Source organism: Crinia signifera, chromosome 3, assembly GCF_055691185.1.
Source record: "Crinia signifera chromosome 3, ASM5569118v1, whole genome shotgun sequence".
NCBI lineage: Eukaryota > Metazoa > Chordata > Amphibia > Anura > Myobatrachidae > Crinia > Crinia signifera.
The window spans coordinates 1,458,790-1,485,494 of NC_139219.1; the positions used below are offsets into that span (position 1 = coordinate 1,458,790).

At 51.1% G+C, this 26,705-nt stretch overlaps 1 protein-coding gene across 5 annotated transcripts in view; it reads left to right on the forward strand.

The window, feature by feature from the left end:
• Positions 1–26,705, forward strand: part of EPRS1 (glutamyl-prolyl-tRNA synthetase 1) — a 260,057-nt gene that overhangs the window by 112,079 nt on the left and 121,273 nt on the right. For all 5 annotated transcript variants that reach the window (XM_083175138.1, XM_083175140.1, XM_083175139.1 and 2 more), the window contains 3 exons: positions 6,405–6,691; positions 7,616–7,667; positions 20,648–20,857. In XM_083175138.1, the coding sequence (XP_083031264.1) occupies positions 6,405–6,691; positions 7,616–7,667; positions 20,648–20,857 (549 nt within the window). The remainder of the gene's footprint in view (positions 1–6,404; positions 6,692–7,615; positions 7,668–20,647; positions 20,858–26,705) is intronic.

Here is a 26,705-nt window from a genome sequence, read left to right on the forward strand (position 1 = left end):
CTGATATACCATAACCCATCACATCACACGTGTAGTCAGCAGGCAGCACATACATGGCAGCATTGTGGAGGCACAGAGTGATGGGAGGAGTCTGATATACCATAACCCATCACATCACAGGTGTAGTCAGCAGACAGCACATACATGGCAGCATTGTGGAGGCACAGAGTGATGGGAGGAGTCTGATATACCATAACCCATCACATCACACGTGTAGTCAGCAGACAGCACATACATGGCAGCATTGTGGAGGGACAGAGCGATGGGAGGAGTCTAATATACCATAACCCATCACATCACAGGTGTAGTCAGCAGACAGCACATACATGGCAGCATTGTGGAGGCACAGAGTGATGGGAGGAGTCTGATATACCATAACCCATCACATGTGTAGTCAGCAGACAGCCCATACATGGCAGCATTGTGGAGGTACAGAGTGATGGGAGGAGTCTAATATACCATAACCCATCACATTACACGTGTAGTCAGTAGACAGCACATACATGGCAGCATTGTGGAGGCACAGAGTGATGGGAGGAGTCTGATATACTATAACCCATCACACCACACGTGTAGTCAGCAGACAGCACATACATGGCAGCATTGTGGAGGTACAGAGTGATGGGAGGAGTCTGATATACCATAACCCATCACATCACACGTGTAGTCAGCAGACAGCACGTACATGGCAGCATTGTGGAGGCACAGAGTGATGGGAGGAGACTGATATACCATAACCCATCACATCACATGTGTAGTCAGCAGACAGCACATACATGGCAGCATTGTGGGGGCACAGAGTGATGGGAGGAGTCTGATATACCATAACCCATCACATCACATGTGTAGTCAGCAGACAGCACATACATGGCAGCATTGTGGAGGCACAGAGTGATGGGAGGAGTCTGATATACCATAACCCATCACATCACATGTGTAGTCAGCAGACAGCACAGACATGGCAGCATTGTGGAGGCACAGAGTGATGGGAGGAGTCTGATATACCATAACCCATCACATCACACGTGTAGTCAGCAGACAGCACATACATGGCAGCATTGTGGTGGCACAGAGTGATCGGAGGAGTCTGATATACCATAACCCATCACATCACATGTGTAGTCAGCAGACAGCACATACATGGCAGCATTGTGGAGGTACAGAGTGATGGGAGGAGTCTAATATACCATAACCCATCACATCACACGTGTAGTCAGCAGACAGCACATACATGGCAGCATTGTGGGGGCACAGAGTGATGGGAGGAGTCTGATATACCATAACCCATCACATCACATGTGTAGTCAGCAGACAGCACATACATGGCAGCATTGTGGAGGCACAGAGTGATGGGAGGAGTCTGATATACCATAACCCATCACATCACATATGTAGTCAGCAGACAGCACATACATGGCAGCATTGCGGAGGCACAGAGTGATGGGAGGAGTCTAATATACCATAACCCATCACATCACACGTGTAGTCAGCAGACGGCACGTACATGGCAGCATTGTGGAGGCACAGAGTGATGGGAGGAGTCTAATATACCATAACCCATCACATCACACGTGTAGTCAGCAGGCAGCACATACATGGCAGCATTGTGGAGGCACAGAGTGATGGGAGGAGTCTGATATACCATAACCCATCACATTACACGTGTAGTCAGCAGACAGCACATACATGGCAGCATTGTGGGGGCACAGAGTGATGGGAGGAGTCTGATATACCATAACCCATCACATCACACGTGTAGTCAGCAGACAGCACATACATGGCAGCATTGTGGGGGCACAGAGTGATGGGAGGAGTCTGATATACCATAACCCATCACATCACACGTGTAGTCAGCAGACAGCACGTACATGGCAGCATTGTGGAGGCACAAAGTGATGGGAGGAGTCTGATATACTATAACCCATCACATCACATGTGTAGTCAGCACACAGCACATACATACCAGCATTGTGGAGGCACAGAGTGATGGGAGGACTCTGATATACTAAAACCCATCACATCAGACGTGTAGTCAGCAGACAGCACATAGATGGCAGCATTGTGGAGGCACAGAGTGATGGGAGGAGTCTGATATACCATAACCCATCACATCACACGTGTAGTCAGCAGACAGCACCTACATGGCAGCATTGTGGGGGCACAGAGTGATGGGAGGAGTCTAATATACCATAACCCATCACATCACACGTGTAGTCAGCAGACAACACATACATGGCAGCATTGTGGAGGCACAGAGTGATGGGAGGAGTCTGATATACCATAACCCATCACATCACACGTGTAGTCAGCAGACAGCACATACATGGCAGCATTGTGGAGGCACAGAGTGATGGGAGGAGTCTGATATACCATAACCCATCACATCACATGTGTAGTCAGCAGACAGCACATACATGGCAGCATTGTGGGGGCACAGAGTGATGGGAGGAGTCTGATATACTATAACCCATCACATCACACGTGTAGTCAGCAGACAGCACATACATGGCAGCATTGTGGAGGCACAGAGTGATGGGAGGAGTCTGATATACCATAACCCATCACATCACACGTGTAGTCAGCAGGCAGCACATACATGGCAGCATTGTGGAGGCACAGAGTGATGGGAGGAGTCTGATATACCATAACCCATCACATCACAGGTGTAGTCAGCAGACAGCACATACATGGCAGCATTGTGGGGGCACAGAGTGATGGGAGGAGTCTAATATACCATAACCCATCACATCACACATGCTGTCAGCAGACAGCACATACATGGCAGCATTGTGGAGGCACAGAGTGATGGGAGGAGTCTAATATACCATAACCCATCACATCACAGGTGTAGTCAGCAGGCAGCACATACATGGCAGCATTGTGGAGGCACAGAGTGATGGGAGGAGTCTGATATACCATAACCCATCACATCACACGTGTAGTCAGCAGGCAGCACATACATGGCAGCATTGTGGAGGCACAGAGTGATGGGAGGAGTCTGATATACCATAACCCATCACATCACAGGTGTAGTCAGCAGACAGCACATACATGGCAGCATTGTGGAGGCACAGAGTGATGGGAGGAGTCTGATATACCATAACCCATCACATCACACGTGTTGTCAGCAGACAGCACATACATGGCAGCATTGTGGAGGGACAGAGCGATGGGAGGAGTCTAATATACCATAACCCATCACATCACAGGTGTAGTCAGCAGACAGCACATACATGGCAGCATTGTGGAGGCACAGAGTGATGGGAGGAGTCTGATATACCATAACCCATCACATGTGTAGTCAGCAGACAGCCCATACATGGCAGCATTGTGGAGGTACAGAGTGATGGGAGGAGTCTAATATACCATAACCCATCACATTACACGTGTAGTCAGTAGACAGCACATACATGGCAGCATTGTGGAGGCACAGAGTGATGGGAGGAGTCTGATATACTATAACCCATCACACCACACGTGTAGTCAGCAGACAGCACATACATGGCAGCATTGTGGAGGTACAGAGTGATGGGAGGAGTCTGATATACCATAACCCATCACATCACACGTGTAGTCAGCAGACAGCACGTACATGGCAGCATTGTGGAGGCACAGAGTGATGGGAGGAGACTGATATACCATAACCCATCACATCACATGTGTAGTCAGCAGACAGCACATACATGGCAGCATTGTGGGGGCACAGAGTGATGGGAGGAGTCTGATATACCATAACCCATCACATCACATGTGTAGTCAGCAGACAGCACATACATGGCAGCATTGTGGAGGCACAGAGTGATGGGAGGAGTCTGATATACCATAACCCATCACATCACATGTGTAGTCAGCAGACAGCACAGACATGGCAGCATTGTGGAGGCACAGAGTGATGGGAGGAGTCTGATATACCATAACCCATCACATCACACGTGTAGTCAGCAGACAGCACATACATGGCAGCATTGTGGTGGCACAGAGTGATCGGAGGAGTCTGATATACCATAACCCATCACATCACATGTGTAGTCAGCAGACAGCACATACATGGCAGCATTGTGGAGGTACAGAGTGATGGGAGGAGTCTAATATACCATAACCCATCACATCACACGTGTAGTCAGCAGACAGCACATACATGGCAGCATTGTGGGGGCACAGAGTGATGGGAGGAGTCTGATATACCATAACCCATCACATCACATGTGTAGTCAGCAGACAGCACATACATGGCAGCATTGTGGAGGCACAGAGTGATGGGAGGAGTCTGATATACCATAACCCATCACATCACATATGTAGTCAGCAGACAGCACATACATGGCAGCATTGCGGAGGCACAGAGTGATGGGAGGAGTCTAATATACCATAACCCATCACATCACACGTGTAGTCAGCAGACGGCACGTACATGGCAGCATTGTGGAGGCACAGAGTGATGGGAGGAGTCTAATATACCATAACCCATCACATCACACGTGTAGTCAGCAGGCAGCACGTACATGGCAGCATTGTGGAGGCACAGAGTGATGGGAGGAGTCTAATATACCATAACCCATCACATCACACGTGTAGTCAGCAGGCAGCACATACATGGCAGCATTGTGGAGGCACAGAGTGATGGGAGGAGTCTGATATACCATAACCCATCACATTACACGTGTAGTCAGCAGACAGCACATACATGGCAGCATTGTGGGGGCACAGAGTGATGGGAGGAGTCTGATATACCATAACCCATCACATCACACGTGTAGTCAGCAGACAGCACATACATGGCAGCATTGTGGGGGCACAGAGTGATGGGAGGAGTCTGATATACCATAACCCATCACATCACACGTGTAGTCAGCAGACAGCACGTACATGGCAGCATTGTGGAGGCACAAAGTGATGGGAGGAGTCTGATATACTATAACCCATCACATCACATGTGTAGTCAGCACACAGCACATACATACCAGCATTGTGGAGGCACAGAGTGATGGGAGGAGTCTGATATACTAAAACCCATCACATCAGACGTGTAGTCAGCAGACAGCACATAGATGGCAGCATTGTGGAGGCACAGAGTGATGGAAGGAGTCTGATATACCATAACCCATCACATCACACGTGTAGTCAGCAGACAGCACCTACATGGCAGCATTGTGGGGGCACAGAGTGATGGGAGGAGTCTAATATACCATAACCCATCACATCACACGTGTAGTCAGCAGACAACACATACATGGCAGCATTGTGGAGGCACAGAGTGATGGGAGGAGTCTGATATACCATAACCCATCACATCACACGTGTAGTCAGCAGACAGCACATACATGGCAGCATTGTGGAGGCACAGAGTGATGGGAGGAGTCTGATATACCATAACCCATCACATCACATGTGTAGTCAGCAGACAGCACATACATGGCAGCATTGTGGAGGCACAGAGTGATGGGAGGAGTCTGGTATACCATAACCCATCACATCACACGTGTAGTCAGCAGACGGCACATACATGGCAGCATTGTGGAGGCACAGAGTGATGGGAGGAGTCTGATATACCATAACCCATCACATCACACGTGTAGTCAGCAGACAGCACATACATGGCAGCATTGTGGAGGCACAGAGTGATGGGAGGAGTCTGATATACCATAACCCATCACATCACATGTGTAGTCAGCAGACAGCACATACATGGCAGCATTGTGGAGGCACAGAGTGATGGGAGGAGTCTGGTATACCATAACCCATCACATCACACGTGTAGTCAGCAGACAGCACATACATGGCAGCATTGTGGAGGCACAGAATGATGGGAGGAGTCTAATATACCATAACCAATCACATCACACGTGTAGTCAGCAGACAGCACATACACGGCAGCATTGTGGAGGCACAGTGATGGGAGGTGTCTAATATACCATATCACATCACATGTGTAGTCAGCAGACAGCACATACGTGGCGGCATTGTGGAGGCACAGAGTGATGGGAGGAGTCTGATATACCATATCACATCACATGTGTAGTCAGCAGACAGCACATACGTGGCGGCATTGTGGAGGCACAGAGTGATGGGAGGAGTCTGATATACCATAACCCATCACATCACACGTGTAGTCAGCAGACAGCACATACATGGCTGCATTGTGGAGGCACAGAGTGATGGGAGGAGTCTGATATACCATAACCCATCACATCACACGTGTAGTCAGCAGACAGCGCGCTGTGGAGGCACAGAGTGATGGGAGTCTATTTTAGATTAGTATGTATGAGGAAAATGTTATTTCATATAACGTGACATCTGGAGCCAGTTAGCGTTTCCATTGTGTTCCACGTCCTGCGCAGCTTTAGTGAGAATCCGCCTTTTGTGCCTAGAAAGCTCTTACACAATGTGTTATTTCCGATGCACAGGACAAGGTGGATGCTGCGGTGAAGCAGCTGCTGGACCTGAAGGCACAGTACAAGGCTCTGACCGGGACGGAGTACAAGCCAGTGTCCAGCACGGGCTCCGAGGACAAGAAGCAGAAAGACAAAGAGAACAAGTCAGAAAAACAGAGCAAGCAGCAAAAACAGGGCGACAAGCAGCAAAAACAGGGCGACAAGCAGCAAAAACAGAGCGACAGTCAGAAGAAGGAATCTGCCAATGGCTCTTCAGGGGGAGGAGCTGGTGAGGGGCAGGGCCCTAAGAAACAGACCAGGTATATCAGGATTTCTCATTAACACCGATTAGAGAAATGATGCTGCATTTAGGCATCTTAAATAGAAAAAATAATAATATTTACTGGTATCCGGACCCTAGGTCGACCATGTCTAGGTCGACAGTCATTTTGTTGACACCACTGAATGGTCGACACACTCGTGGTTGATGGAGTCTAAAGGTTGACACAAGCTTTAGGTCCGCAATGGGATGATCAACAGTCAAAAGGTCTAACATGGCGACAGGCGGTATTTCCTGCCCTACCATTCACTAGTGCGTGGTGGGAGAATAGAATCGCGTGCCGAGCCGTGCGAGGGGACGCGGTTCTCTTTAGAGTCTATGTCGACTGTGATGACATTTGGAACAAAAAAGTGAAAAACTCATGTTTAACGTTTGACTGTCGGCCTTCCCATTGTCGACCTGAAGCTTTTGTCGGCACTTAGACCCTGTCGACCATGAGTAGAGGTGCCCATACACGTCCCGATCCTGCCGCTGCAATGTGTGCTATGAGATGCGGCATCTCATCGCACAGTACACACTCTTTGTACTGTCTTTTTATCGCATCGCATGCACAACACATTCACAAAGCATGCACAACACATGCACAGGGCATGCGATGCGATGCTATTTAAGCTCAAACCGCACGGCAGGATGGGAACGTGTATGGGCACCTTATGTGGACCATTGAGCAGTACCAATCTGCCTACTATAGACCATGGGGTGTCGACCTAGCGTACCGTAACCATATTTACCATAAACATGAAACATTTTGATTAGTTTTTTCCCCATTTGTAATTTTGTTGTTTGACTTTTTTCTCTGAATGGTGGATTTCTGTTTGGCGTCGTACTTGTGTTGCAGTGAGTCTTGTCAGTTGCGGAAATAGTTCACTTTTGCTGTAGTAAAATGTTTTCTTGCTCCCTGTAGGCTGGGACTGGAAGCCAAGAAAGAAGAAGATCTCGCCGACTGGTACTCGCAGGTAAGGAAATGGGCGTACCCCTTCCGTTTCGGGAAGTAATGAAGTATCTCTGGTTTGTGACGGACTGGATGCCATAAATGCTAATTGGTCCTGCCGTAGTCTTATAATATATGAGTAGTTGTGACTAAAATCTATGCTCCCGTATCATCGCCTAGTGGAGGAAATAGGGGATTACTCACATGATCGGAATCACTCCGAGCCCCACGTCTTAGTACTGCAGGTTGTGCAACTTGGGGTCGGTACACAAAGCGGAGAACACTGAAGCCCTATAGAGGCAATGCCAGCTGGTGCCTCACAGTGCGGTGGAATAGATCTGCAGATGGAGCCTCCCTCATTGTTGCATCTTCTCCACCTAAACAGAGGTTTTGTCGCGCCTTAGTTGGGTCCTGGACAGGCGTGCTGAAACATGACATAGCATGCAATACACATCTCCAACACTGGGTGGCTAATGCTCCACTAATCCAGTACTGTAGAGCGGTTGGATATACAGTACTGTACAGTACAAGCTCCTGCAAATGGTCAGTGATAACTGTAACGTTACTGTAACCTGTAATTCAGATGGGGAGAGTCAATAAAAAAAAAGAAACCAAAAAATCAGTAAATAAAAATAGTGTATACAGAAGCAAAGCAATGTCCAGTAGCCAATACAGTATCAGCTGATCTGGTGGCAAGTGATCACTGTACATCCACTCGGGCCTTCCCCCAAACCAGGGACTGTAGTATCAGCCCGTCATATACTGTACATACTGTGTATGCAATATACAGTATACACTGCAAGCTGGCCTCCTTGTCTGTGATAAGAGGGGAGGGGGGATAACCAGCGGAGTTCAGGGAGGGGGGGATAACCAGCGGAGTTCAGGGAGGGGGGGATAACCAGCGGAGTTCAGTGAGGAGGGGATAACCAGCGGAGTTCAGGGAGGGGGGGATAACCAGCGGAGTTCAGGGAGGGGGGGATAACCAGCGGAGTTCAGGGAGGGGGGGATAACCAGCGGAGTTCAGGGAGGGGCGGATAACCAGCGGAGTTCAGGGAGGGGCGGATAACCAGCGGAGTTCAGGGAGGGGCGGATAACCAGCGGAGTTCAGGGAGGGGCGGATAACCAGCGGAGTTCAGGGAGGGGCGGATAACCAGCGGAGTTCAGGGAGGGGCGGATAACCAGCGGAGTTCAGGTAGGGGCCGATAACCAGCGGAGTTCAGGGAGGGGCGGATAACCAGCGGAGTTCAGGGAGGGGCGGATAACCAGCGGAGTTCAGGGAGGGGGGGGGGATAACCAGCGGAGTTCAGGGACACTGTTGTGTGAGCCTCCAAGTCTCATAAACAAATTATTAAATAAAACTAATGTACGCAAACAGCCTGTTAAAGCAATGGTTCTGTAGATTGTTATCACTGAGGGGACGGCACGGTCGCTGTTTGTGCAGGTTATATAGTCCGGCATGTGTTAGTGTCAGCAGCGCCGGTGTCCATGCACGCTGCTATAGAATCGCCATAGCTTAAGCCTATGGATAAATTAAAATGGGCTTAAAGCTTAATTACTATGTTTTTGGACTCCAATCAGAACTCATAGTGGGTCTGAAAAAATCCCATCCCGCTCTCATCTGGGCGGCTCCCATCCCGCTCTCATCTGGGCGGCTCCCATCCCGCTCTCATCTGGGCGGCTCCCATCCCGCTCTCATCTGGGCGGCTCCCATCCCGCTCTCATCTGGGCGGCTCCCATCCCGCTCTCATCTGGGCGGCTCCCATCCCGCTCTCATCTGGGCGGCTCCCATCCCGCTCTCATCTGGGCGGCTCCCATCCCGCTCTCATCTGGGCGGCTCCCATCCCGCTCTCATCGGGGCGGCTCCCATCCCGCTCTCATCGGGGCGGCTCCCATCCCGCTCTCATCGGGGCGGCTCCCATCCCGCTCTCATCGGGGCGGCTCCCATCCCGCTCTCATCGGGGCGGCTCCCATCCCGTAGTGATTCTCCGTTATGGTCCTGCGGGATGCTCGAGCGTCTGCCAGTGCACGCCAGCTAGTGAAATCTGGCTCGCTGGCAGCATGGGGAAGGCTGGCTCCATCTGTATCTCTAGTTCTGGTGTCTCAGAGACCGGTACCATATGAAAGAGGAGACTCCCTGCTTTCAGGGCATACTGACTATTGGTGTATGTGACACAGCCAAGGGAAACAAGCAACCATGGGTACCCTCCAATTGTCCTCCCAGCTTGCAGGGGTTTCCTCTGCAGCCCAGGCACCACTGCCAGGGTGCGGGGAGATGATGGTGAGCAGTCCTGCGCGCAGGTCGCTCCGCTCCTGCAAGGTGCTCAGCTCCCGGATGCACAGCAGGGGGGCCAAAACCTGGACTGCGGTGTGGGTAGGGGACTGGAGCTACGGGTTGATCAGTGTAAATAGACGACCCTTCAGCATCGCCCCTTAGTAATACTGTACCTAAGTCGTCACTCACTTTATAAATGTGTGCTTCCGCGAGTCGCTGGTTCACGGACAGCAACCATTTTGTGGACCAGCTGGTTGCTCATAATGAAGCTTTATTACCCGTGATTTATCTAGCGCAGGGATCGCCAACCCGTCGCTCGCGAGCGACGGGTAGCTCTCCGGGTGTTTTGCGGTAGCTCGCGGCGTCACTTTGCGACAGGAGGTCAAATGCGCAAGATAGTGACCTCCTGCCGGCGTGCACTGTGCGCCGCTGACCGCGTCATTTGCATACGCGGCCGTACCTGGCCATCCAGTGACAGTCTGCAGCCAGCGTGGGTGGGGGGAGCTGGGAGGGCCCTCTCCCCACTGTAGAGGCAGTGCCGCACTATGACCTGGCCGCGACATCCCCCGCCAGGCGACATCCCCCCCTCGTTGTTGCAGTGACGGACCTGGGAGCCTGACAGCCACCGGGAGCCGCACACATGATGGAGGAGCTGCACTCACAGTCCGCGGCCGCCCGACAGTTTACAGCTGCCTGCAGGTTAGACAGGGGAAATGGATGGGGAGAGGTATCGGGAAACAACTCCAGGACCAGTGAGAGCAATGTGTGCGTGTGTGTGTGACTTCTATGTGTAACAGTGTGTGTGTGTGTGTGACAGACTGTGTGTGCGTGCTGTGTGTTACAGTGGGTGCATGTTGTGTGTACTGTGTGTGACAGCTGTATAATGGGCATCATGTGTGGGACATATGTATAATGGGCATCATGTTTGGGGCATATGTATAATGGGCATCATGTGTGGGGCATATGTACAATGGGCATCATGTGTGGGGCATATGTACAATGGGCATCATGTGTGTGGCATATGTATAATAGGCATCATGTGTTGGGCATATGTATAATGGGCATATGTATAATGGGCATCATGTGTGGGGCATATGTAGAATGGGCATATGTAGAATGGGCATCATGTGTGTGGCATATGTATAATGGATCATCATGTGTGTGGCATATGTATAATGGGCATCATGTGTGGCATATGTATAATGGGCATCATGTGTGGCATATGTATAATGGGCATCATGTGTGGCATATGTATAATGGAGCTGTTTAATGGAGCGTCACGCTGTGGGACTTTGCATAATGGAGCGTCACATTGTGGGGCATATGTACTGTATAATGGGCATATGTATAATGGGCATCATGTGTGTGGCATATGTATAATGGGCATCACGGTGTGGGGCATATGTATAATGAGCATCACAGTATGCGGCATAGGTATAATGGGCATCACGGACTGCACTATTGGGGTCATGTGTATCTGGCACTGTACTATTGGGAGCATATGTGTATCACACCCCCATTTTCCATGGCCGCACCCCATGTGGCTACAGCTCTTAGAGAGCTGACCATGCCCCCATAGCGGAAAAAATGGGGGATGTAGCCTCGCAGCAGTTCCACGGTAGTAGCTGAACCCTCTAATTTTTGGCGCGTGCCTTCGGCACGCGCAGATGTCTCTACTCCTCTACCTACAGTGTTGGGAGGTATGTTTGTGACATATTGGACATTGCAGTGTGTGCCATATTATGTCTGGGGCATTGCAGTGTGTTTTTTTTTATATTATGCAGATTTTTTAACATTTTTTACTTTAGTAGCTCTTCGGGCGGTTTATTTTGTCGCGAGTAGCTCCCGACCCAAAAAAGGTTGGAGACCACTGATCTAGCGTAATGAGACGCATAAGCAGCCATGATCTTATACATGTAAAATCTCTGCCAGTGCTCTCTATCCCCCACAGATCCCTGGTTCATGCTCGGCAGCCATTTTATTAGCTCACTCTGTGATGGAGTCGGGCCTGCTACGGACAGTACGGTGACTATGCTCGCTCGTCCTCCGCGTGATTTATCTAGCGTAATGAGACGCATAAGCAGCCATGATCTTATACATGTAAAATCTCTGCCAGTGCTCTCTAGCTTTCACAGATCCCTGGTTCATGCTCGGCAGCCATTTTATTAGCTCACTCTGTGATGGAGTCGGGCCTGCTACGGACAGTACGGTGACTATGCTCGCTCGTCCTCCGCGTGATTTATCTAGCGTAATGAGACGCATAAGCAGCCATGATTTTATACATGTAAAATCTCTGCCAGTGCTCTCTAGCTTCCACAGATTCCTGGTTCATGCTCGGCAGCCATTTCTTCAGCGGTAGACGTCAGGGGCCCCAGGGATAACATTGGGTCTAGGAGTGACGTCACGACCAATCCAGCACCAGAAAGGTTAAACTTCTGGGCTGCTCAGAGACAGCCCCTGGGCTCTCACCTCCTATACCCCGCCTCCCAGGCTAGTCAGTTTTTATCGTGCTGGCAGGAGCCAACACGCATTAGAAAGGTGCTGCTTTAATAGCAGCATAAAACTTCTTTTAATTTTTTTTTTTTTATTCTGATTTTTACACTGACCGGAGTCAGTGACAGAGCAGCAGCGCCGGGGGTCTGTTAGACCCCTGCACTGCGCTCCATCACCCGGGACCCGGCAGCCCAACACCACCCACGTGGTTTCCACAAGCGGAGGTGTTCGGCTGGCTCTAGAGCACTGGAGAGCACAGCCGCAACGGGGACCGGGACAACAGCGGTGAGCCGCTTACAGGTAACGCGCTCCCCGCTGGGAGCGCGCGCGCGCATGGTTAATGGCGGCTGAGCAGCCCGGCGAAAGGGGGATCGCCGGGCTGCACTAGCAAGCGGCAGAACCGCCGCCTTTTCAAAAGTGTTGAGCGCTCTGTCCCGCTGGACCACCAGGGAGATGTTGAGTGTGGGCAGTGGCGTCGGTACGCGGGGCCGCCCGGCAAGCGCCGGATCCCCGCCATTTTACCGGCGCCACATGAGTCATATATTCCCAGTGGCCATTTGCTAGCAGGGGGAGGGAGCCTCTCCTCACACAGCCCCTCCCCCGGAGACAGGAGCTAGGATGTACCCACGGGGTTTCCAGCCCTGATCTCTTCCTGCCTGCCTGCTGCACGTGTTGGAAGGACACAGAGAGCTCTCTGCCAGTCTGGAGTTCCATCTCTTCACGGCCGGGCCATCTGGGCAAATCCCCCCTGTACCTCTCCTTCAAGGATACCAGGTTACAGTAATTTATGCTCCTGCCGGCCTTAGTGCTTTGCGGAGCTCAGTGCCAGGTTTTTTTATTTTGCATTGTATGCCCTGTCTGTGTGCTGTGTCTCATATTGTCTTAACACTATCACTGCCTGTCAGAAAGTATATTGTGTTAATTGTTACAGTCAGCTACCTCTTGTACAATGTCAGAGGAAAGCGGTGACGACACATGGGCCCCTATATTGGTGTCCTGCACGCGTTGCAGAGCGGGCGTACCCCAGCTTGTAGAGGGGTTATGCCTACAATGTATAAAAACACATGCGCAGCCCCCTGTGGCAGCTCCCTCAGGGGAACCTGCTTGGGCCCAGCTTACCCAGGTCATGTCGCAGTTAATAGACAGGCTCTCTGCTGCACCATCCCTGCAGCCGGGACCGTCCGTGTCTCGGCCATGTGCCCCCCCCGAGGAGCCGGCATGGGCGCGTGCTTTGGCAGACTCAGTTCAGGGCATCCGTGCCTCTTTAAAGGGTAAATCCCGTAAGCCCCGGGGGGAGATTCCTTCTACCCTCACCCGTCAGGATACGGATGTAGATACTGATGAGGAGGAGGATCAGCTGGTTGACGACACAGTCGACGCAGATGCTGACGACACCTCCAACGACATAACAGCAAAAGTCGATGTAGAAGCCCTGGTAATTGCGGTTAGAGACGTGTTACATTTACAGGAGGTCTCTGAACCAGTACAGTCTGTGGGCCCATCTTTTAAGCGTCACAAGCAGACGCGGACAGTGTTCCCTAACTCTGCAGAGCTAGAGGATGTCCTTGGGGAGGCCTGGGTGTTACCAAATAGGAAGTTTCCGCTCCCTAAGCGGTTTAATTCCCTGTACCCGCTCCCTCCAGAGGATAGAGTTCGCTGGGAGACTCCTCCCAAGGTGGATGCACATATCGCTAAGATTGTGCGTTCCAGTACTTTACCCATTCCAACCGCCTCTCTTAAAGATGCCGCTGACAGAAAGTTAGAGAACTTTCTTAAGCTGATTTTTACAACAACTGGGGCGGTTGCACGACCTACCCTGGCATCTGCCTGGGTAGCAAAGGCCATGGTCAAATGGATTTCTCTCCTCACTAATATTATTACTGAGGGAGATAGTGTAGATGACATGTTTCCTATTCTTGACATCATGCATCAAGCTGCACTATATTTGGGAGAGGCTGCATTAGATGCAGCCACTCTTACTTCAAGGGCATCTGCCTCGGCAGTGGCGGCTCGACGATCCCTGTGGCTTCGCTCTTGGAAAGCGGATACTGAGTCCAAACAAACTCTAGAGGCATTACCCTTTGCGGGTTCTCTATTGTTTGGATCAGAGCTGGACAAAATCGTGGCCACGGTGGCTGCCTCAAAGGCGGCTTTCCTGCCATCCACTCATGCTCCGCGTCCTCGACCGGCGTTCCAGTCCTTTCGTTTCCAGGGCAGGGGTAGGGGACAGTCGTTCACAAAGACTCAGGCCCAACCCGCAAAGCCCTCTAGGGCCAGAGGAAAACGTCCCTGGCCCACTAGACGTGCTGAACATAAACCCGAGGTTAAGCCCTCGGCATGATGGGCCGGCGCTCCACCTGGGGGATCCCAGGGTGGGGGGTCGCCTGCTTCGGTTTTCGCACATGTGGCTGGAGTCCACGACAGACGCTTGGGTTCGAGACTTAGTCTTCAAAGGCTATTCTATAACCTTTCGCCGTCGACCACCGAGCTCGTTCTTTTCAACAAGTTCTCCCAAGGACTTGGAAAAGCGCGTAGCCCTGGAACAGGCCATACAAAAACTACTTTCAGCAGGTGTCATTGCCCCCGTTCCAGTGTCGCAACAAGGCACAGGTTTCTACGCCAGTCTTTTCTTGGTACGGAAGCCCAATGGGACCTTCCGTCCCATTTTAAATCTAAAAAGATTAAACAAATTCCTTCGGGTCCCGAAGTTCAAAATGGAGACCTTGCGGTCCATTGTGCTGGCGTTGCAACCAGGGGACTACATGGCATCCCTCGACATACAAGATGCGTATCTACATGTACCCATCAAACAAGAACACTGGCGGTTTCTCAGGTTTGCGCTGCAAGACCGTCACTTTCAATTTCAGGCACTACCTTTCGGCCTGGCCACAGCTCCCCGCGTGTTTACGAAGGTCATGGCAGTGATGTGCAGTGCTCTTCGCCACCAGGGGGTTCGGATTCTCCCATACCTGGACGATCTGTTGATCCTGGCTCAGTCGCCCCAGGTTCTCCAGGCACACTTGACCAAGGTCGTGGCGGTCCTGGAACGCCATGGCTGGATAATCAATTGGCCAAAGTCATCCATAGTCCCTACTCAATCTATGATTCACCTAGGGGCCCTGTTGGACACAGTAAATCAGCGGATTTACTTGCCGGAGATACGCCGCAAGGCCCTGCAGTCCAGAGTTCAACATCTTCTCTCGCTCAGGTGTGTCTCAATACATGCCTGCATGAGGGTGCTGGGCTCCATGGTCTCGACTTTCGACATGGCGGAGTACGCTCAGTTCCACTCTCGCCCCTTACAACGGGAAATTCTAAGGAAATGGTCGGGGTCATACTCCAACATACGGTCACACCTGATTGTCTTATCACCGGCAGCTCGGAGTTCCCTGTCATGGTGGCTTCTAGATCAGAACCTCATGGAAGGGAGGCCTTTTTGGATCCAAAAATGGACTCTCCTCACCACGGATGCCAGTCTTCGTGGTTGGGGAGCAGTCACATGTCAGAAATCCTTTCAGGGGCTTTGGACTCCACAGGAATCCTTGCTATCCATCAACACTCTCGAACTAAGAGCTGTCTTACTGGCTCTCCGCCAGGCAGAGCCTTGGCTTCAAGGTCACCCGGTGCAGGTACAGTCGGACAATGCGACGACGGTGGCTTATATCAACCACCAGGGTGGCACTCGGAGTCGAGCAGCTATGGCGGAGGCCTCTTGTATCTTCCAGTGGGCGGAGAACAAGATCCCGGCATTATCGGCAATCTTCATCCCGGGACTCCTCAATTGGGAGGCGGACTTCTTGAGTCGGCAGACTCTGGATGCCGGCGAATGGACCCTACATCCGAAAGCATTTCAGATGTTGGTAGACCGGTGGGGCAGACCGGAGGTGGATCTGATGGCATCTCGCCACAATCACCAGGTCACCCTGTACGGTTCCAGGTCTCGAGATCCGAACGCTTGCATGGTAGACGCTCTGTCAGCCCAGTGGCCGTTCGCTCTCATGTATGCCTTTCCCCCATTTTCACTCCTTCTCCGAGTTCTTCGCAAATTGAAGGCAGAAGGGGGCACGATGATCTTGGTGGCCCCTCATTGGCCTCGGAGGATCTGGTTCTCAGATCTGCAGGCCCTGTCAGTGGCCCCTCCAATCCGGCTACCTCTGTGGCCAGATCTACTCTCGCAGGGGCCGTGCCTCCATCCCGATCTGCAGCGGTTGTCTTTAACGGGGTGGCTGTTGAGACCGCCTTGTTAAAAGCTAAAGGCTTTAATTCACGGGTGATTTCGACTATGCTCAGAGCTCGTAGGCCTTCTTCGGCCGGTGCTTATCATCGCATCTGGCGAGCTTACTTCGCCTGGTGTAGCTCACGCAAGTTTAACCCAAAAACCTATCGGTTGTCTCGAATTCTGTCCTTTCTACAAAAGGGTTTAGAAGCCGGCCTTAGACTGTCATCACTAAAGGTACAGGTGTCGGCCTTGTCTATTCTATTTCGAAGGAGGCTGGCGTTGTTGCAGGACATCCGCACTTTCTTGCAGGGGGTTTTGCGAATCCAACCTCCGTTTGTCCCACCGGTTGCTCCATGGGATCTTTCTCTGGTTCTTAAGGCTCTACAGGGTCCCCCTTTTGAACCATTGCGATCAGTGGATCTATCTTGGCTTACATGGAAAACTGTTTTTCTGCTGGCCATTGCTTCGGCCAGGAGGGTTTCAGATTTATCGGCTCTGTCCTGTCAGTCTCCTCTTCTGGTTTTCCACCCTGACAGGGCGGTCCTTCGAACAGTCCCTTCACACCTTCCCAAGGTGGTGTCCAAATTTCACGTTAATCAGGAGATAGTGGTCCCAGCCTTTCGGGGGCCGGAAGCTTCTCCTGAACAGCGATTCCTAGATGTAGTGCGAGCGTTACGTATCTATGTGCGTCGTACTAAAGCACTTAGGAAATCTAACTCTCTCTTTGTCCTCTATGGATTTCAGAAAAGAGGTTGGCCTGCTACGAAGCAGACCATTGCCCGGTGGCTAAGGTCTGTCATCAAACAAGCTTACTTGGGTGCCGCCCTTCCGGTTCCAACGGGCGTCCGGGCTCATTCCACGAGATCTGTGGGTGCGTCTTGGGCTGTTAGGGGTGGTGCGACAGCAGAGCAACTTTGCAAGGCGGCGACCTGGTCGTCTCCTCATACTTTCTTACGCTTCTATGCGTTTGATACGTTTACCTCACAAGACTCGGCATTCGGCCGGAGTGTATTGGCTGCGGCCCAGGCGCGCCCCCACCCATAGGTGGCTGCTTTAGGACATCCCAATGTTATCCCTGGGGCCCCTGACGTCTACCGCTGAAGAAAATGATATTTATGTCTTACCTGTTAAATATCTTTCTTCGAGGACGTCAGGGGCCACAGGGATCCCTCCCTGGCGCGCCTACTTCATGATTAACATTAAGAGTTACTCCGTTGAGTCAACTTAGTTAAAATTTCCTCTGTTGAGGGTGTTTACACATGTTACAGTTATGGTTTCTCTATTGAGCAACCACACATACACATATATTTGTTGAGTGTGTTTCTGTATGGGTTTCTCTTCCTTCTATCTTGTCTCCTGCCTGGCTTGGGAAAAAAACTGACTAGCCTGGGAGGCGGGGTATAGGAGGTGAGAGCCCAGGGGCTGTCTCTGAGCAGCCCAGAAGTTTAACCTTTCTGGTGCTGGATTGGTCGTGACGTCACTCCTAGACCCAATGTTATCCCTGGGGCCCCTGACGTCCTCGAAGAAAGATATTTAACAGGTAAGACATAAATATCATTTTTATTAACTCACTCTGTGATGGAGTCTGGTCTGCTATATTCCTAGGGTAAATAATACTGCTGGAGGGCACTGATAAATATATTCCTAGGGTAAATAATACTGCTGGAGGGCACTGATAAATATATTCCTAGGGTAAATAATACTGCTGGAGGGCACTGATAAATATATTCCTAGGGTAAATAATACTGCTGGAGGGCACTGATAAATATATTCCTAGGGTAAATAATACTGCTGGAGGGCACTGATAAATATATTCCTAGGGTAAATAATACTGCTGGAGGGCACTGATAAATATATACCTAGGGTAAATAATACTGCTGGAGGGCACTGATAAATATATTCCTAGGGTAAATAATACTGCTGGAGGGCACTGATAGATTTATTCCTAGGGTAAATAATACTGCTGGAGGGCACTGATAGATTTATTCCTAGGGTAAATAATACTGCTGGAGGGCACTGATAAATATATTCCTAGGGTAAATAATACTGCTGGAGGGCACTGATAAATGTATTCCTAGGGTAAATAATACTGCTGGAGGGCACTGATAAATATATTCCTAGGGTAAATAATACTGCTGGAGGGCACTGATAGATTTATTCCTAGGGTAAATAATACTGCTGGAGGGCACTGATAAATATATTCCTAGGGTAAATAATACTGCTGGAGGGCACTGATAAATATATTCCTAGGGTAAATAATACTGCTGGAGGGCACTGATAAATATATTCCTAGGGTAAATAATACTGCTGGAGGGCACTGATAAATATATTCCTAGGGTAAATAATACTGCTGGAGGGCACTGATAAATATATTCCTAGGGTAAATAATACTGCTGGAGGGTACTGATAAATATATTCCTAGGGTAAATAATACTGCTGGAGGGCACTGATAAATATATTCCTAGGGTAAATAATACTGCTGGAGGGTACTGATAAATATATTCCTAGGGTAAATAATACTGCTGGAGGGCACTGATAAATATATTCCTAGGGTAAATAATACTGCTGGAGGGCACTGATAAATATATTCCTAGGGTAAATAATACTGCTGGAGGGTACTGATAAATATATTCCTAGGGTAAATAATACTGCTGGAGGGCACTGATAAATATATTCCTAGGGTAAATAATACTGCTGGAGGGCACTGATAAATATATTCCTAGGGTAAATAATACTGCTGGAGGCAACTGATAAATATATTCCTAGGGTAAATAATACTGCTGGAGGGCACTGATAAATATATTCCTAGGGTAAATAATACTGCTGGAGGGCACTGATAAATATATTCCTAGGGTAAATAATACTGCTGGAGGGCACTGATAAATATATTCCTAGGGTAAATAATAGAACAAATGTCAGAAGGAAACCTATGCGGCTTAACAGCAAAGTCAAATGTGAAATAGCTAAACAAAGGAAGGCGTTCAAAGCGTTTAAACAAGATTGGACACTCAAATCATTTGCCGCATATAAAGAATGTAATAATAAATGTAAAAATACAATCAAGATGGATAAATTAGAGACTGAATGTAAAATAGCCGCAGATTGCAAATATAACCCCAAAACATTCTACAGTTCTATAAATGGGAAATGGTTAAGGAAGGAAAATATTGGCCCACTAAAACATAAGTTAGTAAGATTACTATGTACATATACGGGATTGGGAATCATATGGAACTGGGAGATGATTGGTCACTAACAGGCCTGTACTTAGGACACGCGGGCATGTACTGAGGCTGAGAGGTGATATGATTACTATGTACACATACAGGACTGGGAATCATATGGAACTGGGAGATGATTGGTCAGTAACAGGCCTGTACTTAGAACACGCGGCATGTACTGAGGATGAGAGGTGATATGATTACTATGTACATATACAGGATTGGGAATCATATGGAACTGGGACATGATTGGTCAGGAACAGGCCTATACTTAGAACACGCGGCATGTACTGAGGCTGAGAGGTGATATGATTACTATGTACACATACAGGACTGGGAATCACATGGAACTGGGAGATGATTGGTCAGTAACAGGCCTGTACTTAGGACATGCGGCCATGTACTGAGGATGAGAGGTGATATGATTACTATGTACACATACAGGACTGGGAATCACATGGAACTGGGAGATGATTGGTCACTTACAGGCCTATACTTAGGACACGCGGCATGTACTGAGGCTGGAGGGAAAGAGATTCCTACTGAATTAAGAAGAGGATTCTTCCCCATTAGAGCAGTAACATTCTGGAACTCATTGCCGGTGGTTACAGCAACTACTGTTACTGAATTTACATAAAAACTGGAGGCATTTCTGGCCACTATGGGAATCCTATAGATATGACTTATTCATGTCAGTAGTTACACGTCAGATAGGATGAACTCGATGGACTGACGTCTTTTTTAAGCCTTAATTACTATGTTACTATGTTATCTAGGCTCACAATGTGCCTTCTCTGCAGGTGATCACAAAGTCTGAGATGATTGAATATTACGATGTCAGTGGCTGTTACGTGCTGCGACCCTGGGCCTTTGCTATCTGGGAAGCCATTCAAGACTTCTTCGATCGCAAGATAAAGCAGCTGGGTGTAGAGAACTGTTACTTTCCCATGTTCGTGTCTCAGGCGGCGCTGGAGAAAGAAAAAACCCACATTGCCGACTTTGCACCAGAGGTATGTAAATAACATGATCGGAACATGGCAAGTTACTGCACTTACAGGTCTATGCAAGGCGCTGGTGAAGAAGAGGAGGGTTATACTGTACCTTGTCCCCTTCCTCACCGGTCGGTGCCAGGTTATACAGTGCCTCGTCCCCTTCCTCACCTGTCCCTACCAGGTTATACAGTGCCTCGTCCCCTTCCTCACCTGTCCCTACCAGGTTATACAGTGCCTCGTCCCCTTCCTCACCTGTCGGTGCCAGGTTATACAGTACCTCGTCCCCTTCCTCACCGGTCGGTGCCAGGTTACACAGTGCCTCGTCCCCTTCCTCACCTGTCGGTGCCAGGTTATACAGTGCCTCGTCCCCTTCCTCACCTGTCCCTACCAGGTTATACAGTGCCTCGTCCCCTTCCTCACCTGTCGGTGCCAGGTTATACAGTACCTCGTCCCCTTCCTCACCGGTCGGTGCCAGGTTATACAGTGCCTCGTCCCCTTCCTCACCTGTCCCTACCAGGTTATACAGTGCCTCATCCCCTTCCTCACCTGTCCCTACCAGGTTATACAGTGCCTCGTCCCCTTCCTCACCTGTCGGTGCCAGGTTATACAGTACCTCGTCCCCTTCCTCACCGGTCGGTGCCAGGTTACACAGTGCCTCGTCCCCTTCCTCACCTGTCGGTGCCAGGTTATACAGTACCTTGTCCCCTTCCTCACCTGTCGGTGCCAGGTTATACAGTGCCTCGTCCCCTTCCTCACCTGTCGGTGCCAGGTTATACAGTGCCTCGTCCCCTTCCTCACCGGTCGGTGCCAGGTTACACAGTGCCTCGTCCCCTTCCTCACCTGTCCCTACCAGGTTATACAGTGCCTCGTCCCCTTCCTCACCTGTCGGTGCCAGGTTATACAGTACCTCGTCCCCTTCCTCACCGGTCGGTGCCAGGTTACACAGTGCCTCGTCCCCTTCCTCACCTGTCGGTGCCAGGTTATACAGTACCTTGTCCCCTTCCTCACCTGTCGGTGCCAGGTTATACAGTGCCTCGTCCCCTTCCTCACCTGTCGGTGCCAGGTTATACAGTGCCTCGTCCCCTTCCTCACCGGTCGGTGCCAGGTTACACAGTGCCTCGTCCCCTTCCTCACCTGTCGGTGCCAGGTTATACAGTACCTTGTCCCCTTCCTCACCGGTCGGTGCCAGGTTACACAGTGCCTCGTCCCCTTCCTCACCTGTCGGTGCCAGGTTATACAGTGCCTCGTCCCCTTCCTCACCTGTCGGTGCCAGGTTATACAGTACCTCGTCCCCTTCCTCACCTGTCGGTGCCAGTCGGTGCCAGTTTATATTGTACCTCGTCCCCTTCCTCATCGGTCGGTGCCAGGTTATACTGTGCCTCGTCCCCTTCCTCAACTGTCGGTGCCAGGTTATACAGTGCCTCGTCCCCTTCCTCACCTGTCGGTGCCAGGTTATACAGTGCCTCGTCCCCTTCCTCACCTGTCGGTGCCAGGTTATACACTGCCTCGTCCCCTTCCTCACCTGTCGGTGCCAGGTTATACACTGCCTCGTCCCCTTCCTCACCTGTCGGTGCCAGGTTATACAGTGCCTCGTCCCCTTCCTCACCTGTCGGTGCCAGGTTATACAGTGCCTCGTCCCCTTCCTCACCTGTCGGTGCCAGGTTATACAGTGCCTCGTCCCCTTCCTCACCTGTCGGTGCCAGGTTATACAGTGCCTCGTCCCCTTCCTCACCTGTCGGTGCCAGGTTATACACTGCCTCGTCCCCTTCCTCACCTGTCGGTGCCAGGTTATACAGTACCTCGTCCCTTTCCTCACCTGTCGGTGCCAGGTTATACAGTGCCTCGTCCCCTTCCTCACCTGTCGGTGCCAGGTTATACAGTGCCTTGTCCCCTTCCTCACCTGTCGGTGCCAGGTTATACAGTGCCTCGTCCCCTTCCTCACCTGTCGGTGCCAGGTTATACAGTGCCTCGTCCCCTTCCTCACCTGTCGGTGCCAGGTTATACAGTGCCTCGTCCCCTTCCTCACCGGTCGGTGCCAGGTTATACAGTGCCTCGTCCCCTTCCTCACCTGTCGGTGCCAGGTTATACAGTGCCTCGTCCCCTTCCTCACCTGTCGGTGCCAGGTTATACAGTGCCACGTCCCCTTCCTCACCTGTCGGTGCCAGGTTATACAGTGCCTCGTCCCCTTCCTCACCTGTCGGTGCCAGGTTATACTGTACCTTGTCCCCTTCCTCACCGGTCGGTGCCAGGTTATACAGTGCCTCGTCCCCTTCCTCACCTGTCGGTGCCAGGTTATATTGTACCTCGTCCCCTTCCTCACCGGTTGGTGCCAGGTTATACAGTGCCTCGTCCCCTTCCTCACCTGTCGGTGCCAGGTTATACAGTGCCTCGTCCCCTTCCTCACCTGTCCCTACTAGGTTATACAGTGCCTCGTCCCCTTCCTCACTGGTCAGTGCCAGGTTATACTGTACCTTGTCCCCTTCCTCACCGGTCGGTGCCAGGTTATACAGTGCCTCGTCCCCTTCCTCACCTGTCGGTGCCAGGTTATATTGTACCTCGTCCCCTTCCTCACCGGTTGGTGCCAGGTTATACAGTGCCTCGTCCCCTTCCTCACCTGTCGGTGCCAGGTTATACAGTGCCTCGTCCCCTTCCTCACCTGTCCCTACTAGGTTATACAGTGCCTCGTCCCCTTCCTCACCGGTCGGTGCCAGGTTATACAGTGCCTCGTCCCCTTCCTCACCTGTCGGTGCCAGGTTATACAGTACCTCGTCCCCTTCCTCACCTGTCCCTACCAGGTTATACATTGCCTCGTCCCCTTCCTCACCTGTCGGTGCCAGGTTATACAGTACCTTGTCCCCTTCCTCACTGGTCAGTGCCAGGTTATACAGTACTTTCCCCTTCCTCACCTGTCGGTGCCAGGTTATACAGTACCTCGTCCCCTTCCTCACCGGTCGGTGCCAGGTTATACAGTGCCTCGTCCCCTTCCTCACCGGTCAGTGCCAGGTTATACAGTGCCACGTCCCCTTCCTCACCTGTCCCTACCAGGTTATACAGTGCCTCGTCCCCTTCCTCACTGGTCAGTACCAGGTTATACAGTGCCTCGTCCCCTTCCTCACCTGTCGGTGCCAGGTTATACAGTACCTCGTCCCCTTCCTCACCTGTCGGTGCCAGGTTACACAGTGCCTCGTCCCCTTCCTCACCTGTCGGTGCCAGGTTATACAGTACCTCGTCCCCTTCCTCACCTGTCCCTACCAGGTTATACAGTGCCTCGTCCCCTTCCTCACTGGTCAGTACCAGGTTATACTGTACCTTGTCCCCTTCCTCACCGGTCGGTGCCAGGTTATACAGTGCCTCGTCCCCTTCCTCACCTGTCGGTGCCAGGTTATACAGTACCTTGTCCCCTTCCTCACCTGTCGTGCCAGGTTATACAGTACCTCGTCCCCTTCCTCACCTGTCGGTGCCAGGTTGTACAGTACCTCGTCCCCTTCCTCACCTGTCCCTACCAGGTTATACAGTACCTCGTCCCCTTCCTCACCTGTCCCTACCAGGTTATACAGTGCCTCGTCCCCTTCCTCACCTGTCTGTACCAGGTTATACAGTACCTCGTCCCCTTCCTCACCTGTCAGTGCCAGGTTATACAGTGCCTCGTCCCCTTCCTCACCTGTCGTGCCAGGTTATACAGTACCTCGTCCCCTTCCTCACCTGTCGTGCCAGGTTATACAGTACCTCGTCCCCTTCCTCACCTGTCGGTGCCAGGTTATACAGTACCTCGTCCCCTTCCTCACCTGTCCCTACCAGGTTATACAGTACCTCGTCCCCTTCCTCACCTGTCCCTACCAGGTTATACAGTGCCTTGTCCCCTTCCTCACCTGTCTGTACCAGGTTATACAGTACCTTGTCCCCTTCCTCACCTGTCCCTACCAGGTTATACAGTACCTCGTCCCCTTCCTCACCTGTCCCTACCAGGTTATACATTGCCTCGTCCCCTTCCTCACCTGTCGGTGCCAGGTTATACAGTACCTTGTCCCCTTCCTCACCTGTCGGTGCCAGGTTATACAGTACCTCGTCCCCTTCCTCACCTGTCCCTACCAGGTTATACAGTACCTCGTCCCCTTCCTCACCTGTCCCTACCAGGTTATACAGTACCTCTTCCCCTTCCTCACCTGACCCTACAAGGTTATACAGTACCTCGTCCCCTTCCTCACCTGTCGGTGCCAGGTTATACAGTACCTCGTCCCCTTCCTCACCTGTCCCTACCAGGTTATACACTGCCTCGTCCCCTTCCTCACCTGTCTGTACCAGGTTATACAGTGCCTCGTCCCCTTCCTCACCTGTCTGTACCAGATTATACAGTACCTCGTCCTCTTTCTCACCTGTCTGTACCAGGTTATACAGTACCGCGTCCTCTTTCTCACCTGTCGGTGCCAGGTTATACAGTACCTCTTCCCCTTCCTCACCTGTCCCTACAAGGTTATACAGTACCTCGTCCCCTTCCTCACCTCTCTGTGCCAGGTTATACAGTGCCTCGTCCCCTTCCTCATCTGTCTGTACCAGATTATACAGTACCTCGTCCTCTTTCTCACCTGTCTGTACCAGGTTATACAGTACCGCGTCCTCTTTCTCACCTGTCTGTACCAGATTATACAGTACCTCGTCCCCTTCCTCACCTGTCGGTGCCAGGTTATACAGTACCTCGTCCTCTTCCTCACCTGTCGGTGCCAGGTTATACACTGCCTTGTCCCCTTCCTCACCTGTCTGTACCAGGTTATACAGTGCCTCGTCCCCTTCCTCACCTGTCTGTGCCAGGTTATACAGTGCCTCGTCCCCTTTCTCACCTGTCTGTGCCAGGTTAAACACTGCCTCGTCCCCTTCCTCACCTGTCTGTTCCAGATTATACAGTACCTCGTCCTCTTTCTCACCTGTCGGTGCCAGGTTATACAGTGCCTCGTCCCCTTCCTCACCTGTCTGTACCAGATTATACAGTACCTCGTCCCCTTCCTCACCTGTCGGTGCCAGGTTATACAGTACCTCGTCCTCTTCCTCACCTGTTGGTGCCAGGTTATACACTGCCTCGTCCCCTTCCTCACCTGTCTGTACCAGGTTATACAGTACCTCGTCCCCTTCCTCACCTGTCGGTGCCAGGTTATACAGTGCCTCGTCCCCTTCCTCACCTGTCTGTACCAGATTATACAGTACCTGGTCCCCTTCCTCACCTGTCGGTGCCAGGTTATACAGTACCTCGTCCTCTTCCTCACCTGTCTGTACCAGGTTATACAGTACCTCGTCCCCTTCCTCACCTGTCTGTACCAGGTTATACAGTACCTCGTCCCCTTCCTCACCTATAGGTGCCAGGTTATACAGTACCTCGTCCTCTTCCTCACCTGTCCCTACCAGGCTATACAGTATCTCGTCCCCTTCCTCACCTGTCGGCGCCAGGTTATACACTACCTTGTACCCTTCCTCACTTGTCGGTGCCAGGTTATATATATACACAGAATAGTGTATTCCTCATGTCATAATGTGCAGTGCGTTACTGTAATAGACAGAATAGTGTATTCCTCATGTCATAATGCGCAGTGCGTTACTGTAATTGACAGAATAGTGTATCCCTTCTGTCATAATGTGCAGTGCGTTACTGTAATAGACAGAATAGTGTATTCCTCATGTCATAATGCGCAGTGCGTTACTGTAATTGACAGAATAGTGTATCCCTTCTGTCATAATGTGCAGTGCGTTACTGTAATAGACAGAATAGTGTATCCCTTCTGTCATAATGTGCAGTGCGTTACTGTAATGGACAGAGTAGTGTATTCCTCATGTCTGCATGCGCAGTGCGTTACTGTAATGGACAGAGTAGTGTATTCCT